Below are 5018 nucleotides of genomic sequence, written 5' to 3'. Positions count from 1 at the left end.
TTTTTCATTTTTGATAAATTCGTAATCACAGACCCTAATAACCACAAAACAATAAGTTTTAGACCAATTGCTAAATTTTTTTTATTTTTGACAAGTTTTTTCGTATAACACGACGCCATATTGGATCCGCCATTTTGAATTTTTTAATTCTGATAACGGATTCGTAATCAGCGACCCCAAAAACCCCCTAATATGAAATTGAAGATCGTTCCCTTAACTTTTCGACTTTTGGCCGCACAATGCGGGCTTCGGCCGCACTGTGAGTCGGCACGATTGCAGCCGTCGGCTGCAATGTCAAACAGGAATTAGTCAAAGAATTGCCGAGGATGCTACATGAGGTCAACAGCTATATAAAAGACCTGAAAACCACTCTAGAAAAGGTACCTCCAACTTGCAAAAAGTTCGAAGTCATTATTCATGCAGATAGAAAGCCCGCTGATGCTCATGGAGGACGCTTCAATGCACCAACAGCAAATGAGGTAGCTCTGGTGATTGTTGGACAGCAATTCGAGCAGCGAGATATTGTGTTGCAGAGCCACGACAACACACTGCGACGCATCAGCGAGATTCACCGATCATACGACGCCCTGCAGTACCCGCTTTTGTTCTGCCGTGGTGAAGATGGGTACTCTATTACCCTGCCTCAGCGCGACCCTCAGACCAAGTTGCCCCTCAAGAATACAGTTTCCGCAGCGAGCTTTTACTCGTACCGTATCATGGTCAGGCAAGGGGAAGTCAACCACTTGGTGTACTTCCGTTCTCTTTTTAGTCAATTTTTGGTTGACATGTACGCCAAAATAGAGACTGAAAGGTTGAACTATATTAGGAACAACCAGGCGCAGCTGAGGGCAGACAGCTACATTCACCTGAGAGACGCCGTGGGAAAGTAGGATGCTGATGTTGCTCAGTTGGGTCAAATGGTGGTGCTTACGTCATCCTTCACTGGAGGACCATGCTATATGCATGAGCGAACTCAAGACGCTATGACATACGTCCGCTACCACGGTCGTCCTGATCTGTTCATCACTTTTACTTGTAACCCTAAGTGGAAGGATATCACAGATGTACTGTTGTCTGGGCAAAAATCTCACGATCGTCACGACATTATAGCTAGGGTATTTCATCTCAAGGTGAAGAAAATGATGGCTCTCTTAAACAAGGGCAATCTGTTTGGAAAAGTGTGGTGCTTCATGTATTCTGTGGAGTGGCAAAAGCGAGGTCTGCCTCATATCCACATCTTGCTGTGGCTAGAGCAGCGCATCTTCCCTGATATGATCGACAAAGTCATCTGTGCCGAAATACCTGATCCCGTGCAAGACTCTCATCTTCATAATTGTGCGAGAGTGCGCGGGTACGCGATTGATGGCGCGAGGAAGACGACCACGAGGAAAGCGGTTCACACAAGTCAAATGCGTATGAGTCCAATAAAATAAGTATATTACAATAAAGTCTCAATATATACAATGGATACAGCGTTCTTTTACTTTTAGCGAAGCAAGAAGCCGTAAACGCGCGCACAGATGTTAGTACGGCATGCAGCGGTGGTGAAAGCGTGTTCGCGAAGCGCGATAGCGAAGAGCGAACTCAAAGCGGTGTATACAGCGGTGTTAGCTAGCGTAGTTAAGCGGTTTAGCGAGCGGAGATTCTGTGCGATGGACTTTCGACAAAGAGCCCGGTGCGCGACGAAGCAAGCTCTTTTATACGGGAGCTTCTTCTCGCAATAACCAATTGTTTCGAAGCGTTGTCGGTGACCTCCGATTTTCCCTTGTGATTGGCGGCAAAGGGCTATGACACGCATTGAGTCGCACCTGATTGGCAATCGGCTGCCTACGTCACCGCATCGCGTCGACGCGAGACGAAACATTGCTAACCGGCCGTTAGCAATGTTGTTGTTTGTCACACCGGTGACTGTTTATAGCGTGGGTTTCTCCATCGCGCAAGGACATGAAAACAGCGTTTTGGAAACGTCTTGAAAGGTATCGATTGCGAAATGCCTTTAGAGAAGCCCACGTTATAATGCAAAGTATTCAGAACTTACATATTCGGACTAGGATTTTTATTGAAACGATGAACTTATAATACAGAGAAGGCACGCGCATTGTGCCCTTTCATTTGACGAGACCGATGCACGCTACGATGCACTCGTGATCTCAAACAATAATATTGTCAAGGCCAACATGATTCATGGTCCCTGCGGGAGCTTAAATCATAATTCGCCCTGCTTGAAAGGAGGCAATTGCAGCAAGAGGTACCCCCGGCTACTTCTCAAGGACACTCAGACAGGAAACGATGGATACCCGCAGTATCGGAGGAGGTCTCAAGCTGATGGTGGCTTTACCGTAAAAATCAATGAAATAGAGCTGGATAACCGCTGGGTGGTGCCCTATAACCCTGTTCTGTTACGTATTTTCAATGCTCATGTTAATGTGGAATTATGCAATTCAGTCAAGTCCATCAAGTACATTTGCAAGTACGTGAATAAGGGCAGTGACCAAGCGACTTTTGCATTAGAGAGTGAGAGGGATGAGGTGAAGTTGTACGAGAGTGTGCGATACATCAGCAGTTCAGAGGCAATTTGGAGAATCTTGGCGTTCCCTATTCATGAGAGGTACCCTACTGTCTTCCATCTCGCTGTTCACCTCGAGAATGGTCAGCGTGTCTACTTCAATTCCAAGAACTTGGTTGAGAGGCTTAGCAACCCACCTCAGACAACACTCTTGGCTTTCTTCGAGCTGTGCAAAACCGACGATTTTGCAAAAACCCTCTTGTACTGTGAGGTTCCTTCTTATTTTGTGTTTAAAAATAACAAGTTTGAGAGAAGAAAGCGGGGGATGGATGTCGACGGTTGGCCAGGAATAAAGAAGGACCATGCGCTGGGAAGAGTGTATACCATCCATCCAAATAACACCGAGTGTTATTATCTTCGCTTGCTGCTGCATGAGATTCGAGGTCCAACGTCCTTTTTAGATCAGAAGATTGCAAATGGTGTCCTCTGTTCTACATTCCAGTCTGCATGCAAGGCATTAGGTTTGCTGGAAGATGACAAACACTGGGACAATACCTTGGAAGAAGTTGCCTTGTGTGATTCTCCCTTCAAGCTGCGGGAGCTCTTTACAGTGATGTTGGTATTTTGTCAACTTACCGAACCTCTGAGTCTTTGGGAAAAGTACAAAGACAGCCTCTCAGAAGACATTACACGACAGGTGGAGAGAGAGTTGCAAGGCAGTGCGCAGCAGGTGATGGACGAGGTGTATAACAGATGTTTGGTGCTGATTGAGGACGCAGTGTTGGCTTTGGGAGGACAAGAGTTGCACCAATACGGCCTGTCTCAGCCAAAAAGGTCAGGAGAAGTCTTGAAAAATCGAGATTATCTGAGAGAGACCAACTACGATGTAAACACCTTGGCACAAGTGGTGTCGAATAACGAGGGTTTACTGACAGATGAGCAGTTCGCTGTTTATCGGCAGGTCCTTAGCAGCATTGAGTCAAGTGCTGGTCAGGTCTTTTTTCTGGATGCTCCTAGTGGTACTGGAAAAACCTTCCTGATCAACTTACTCCTGGCAAAAGTAAGAAGTGATCGTGGCATCGCCTTGGCTGTTGCATCCTCTGGCATTGCTGCTACGCTGTTGGAGGGAGGTAAGACCGCTCACGCCGCTTTTAAGCTGCCCCTCAATCTTAACCATGCAGAAACACACCTGTGCAATATTTCAAAACAAAGCAACATGGCCCAAGTGTTGCAGGACTGTAAGCTCATTGTTTGGGATGAGAGTATTATGGCACATAAAGGGGGTTTTGAGGCACTGAGCACAACCCTAAAAGATATTAGGGGCAACGATGGAGTGATGGGGGGAGTCACCGTGCTGCTGGCTGGAGACTTCCGACAGACTCTGCCAGTAGTGCCAAGGGGAACTCGAGCTGACGAGGTTAAAGCATGTATCAAGGCATCACATTTATGGCCCCTTATTTGGAAACTCTCTCTCAGAAAGAATATGAGGGTATACTTGAGAGGCGATGTCTCCGCGGGGCAATTCTCCAAACTCTTACTTAAAATAGGGGATGGAAAGTATCCCGAGTCTGAGGGAAAGGTGATTATTCCTGAAGGTCTAGGCTTAGTAGTGACAAACCTAGCTAATCTTATTGACAAGATATATCCTGATATCGCCGATATCAAACAGAAATCTATGGACTGGCTGTGCGAGCGTGCCATTCTGACCCCTAAGAACGACAAAGCTGGCGTTATTAATGACACTCTACTTAACTCATTTGACGGGGTAGAAATGAAGTACAGGTCTGTAGACTCGGTGGTACAAACAGATGACGCAGTCAACTACCCCGTGGAGTTCCTCAACACCCTGAACCCTCCTGGCTTACCAGCTCACAAGCTTCTACTTAAAGTGGGGGCTCCAGTGATGTTGTTGCGAAACCTCAATCCGCCCAAACTTTGCAATGGAACTAGGCTGCGAGTAAAGGCCCTCCATAGGAATGTCATCGAGGCCACAGTGTTCACCGGCTGTGCTCGGGGAGATACAGTGTTTATACCACGCATACCACTCATACCATCAGAGTACCCTTTCGAGTTTAAGAGGCTGCAGTTTCCCATCAAGGTCTGTTTTGCGATGACCATCAACAAGTCCCAGGGGCAGTCGTTGAAAGTAGCAGGGATTGATTTAAGTAAGGACTGTTTCTCACATGGGCAGTTCTACGTGGCCTGCTCAAGGGTGAGCTCACCTAGCAGCCTGGTGATCCTAGCACCTGAGGGGAAAACCACCAATGTGGTCTACAAAGAGGTCCTTAAGTAGGAAAAAAAAGTCGTACTGGAATAATTACAAACGAGTTTTGCCTATTATTTAAAATTAAAATTTATGTAACCATGACTTTGAATAATTATAGGGTTTTTGCTTGACGTTAGGTAATTGTGCTAAATTTAAATTGTTTATTGCAATCAAAGGAAAGTTTATTGGAGTCAAAATATATTTAAAATAATCAAATACCGGAGCAAAGTACGGGTATTAAGCTAA

At 46.0% G+C, this 5018-nt stretch overlaps 2 protein-coding genes across 2 annotated transcripts; both read left to right on the top strand.

Moving 5' to 3' along the window:
* The first annotated feature begins 326 nt into the window (after window positions 1-326).
* On the top strand, window positions 327-890 carry LOC139782394 (uncharacterized). The gene has a single exon (XM_071721416.1). The coding sequence runs from the start codon at window positions 327-329 to the stop codon at window positions 888-890; it is 564 nt and encodes a 187-aa protein (XP_071577517.1).
* Window positions 891-2177: 1287 nt separating this feature from the next.
* On the top strand, window positions 2178-4799 carry LOC139782393 (uncharacterized). Its single transcript, XM_071721415.1, has one exon. The coding sequence runs from the start codon at window positions 2178-2180 to the stop codon at window positions 4797-4799; it is 2622 nt and encodes an 873-aa protein (XP_071577516.1).
* The last annotated feature ends 219 nt before the right edge of the window (window positions 4800-5018 follow it).

The sequence above is a fragment of the Temnothorax nylanderi genome, unplaced genomic scaffold (genome assembly GCF_030848795.1).
Source record: "Temnothorax nylanderi isolate EJ_2023f unplaced genomic scaffold, tnyl_v1.0 TNYL_tig0408_pilon, whole genome shotgun sequence".
Taxonomy (NCBI): Eukaryota; Metazoa; Arthropoda; class Insecta; order Hymenoptera; family Formicidae; genus Temnothorax; species Temnothorax nylanderi.
This window is presented reverse-complemented; position numbering and strand designations above follow the sequence as displayed.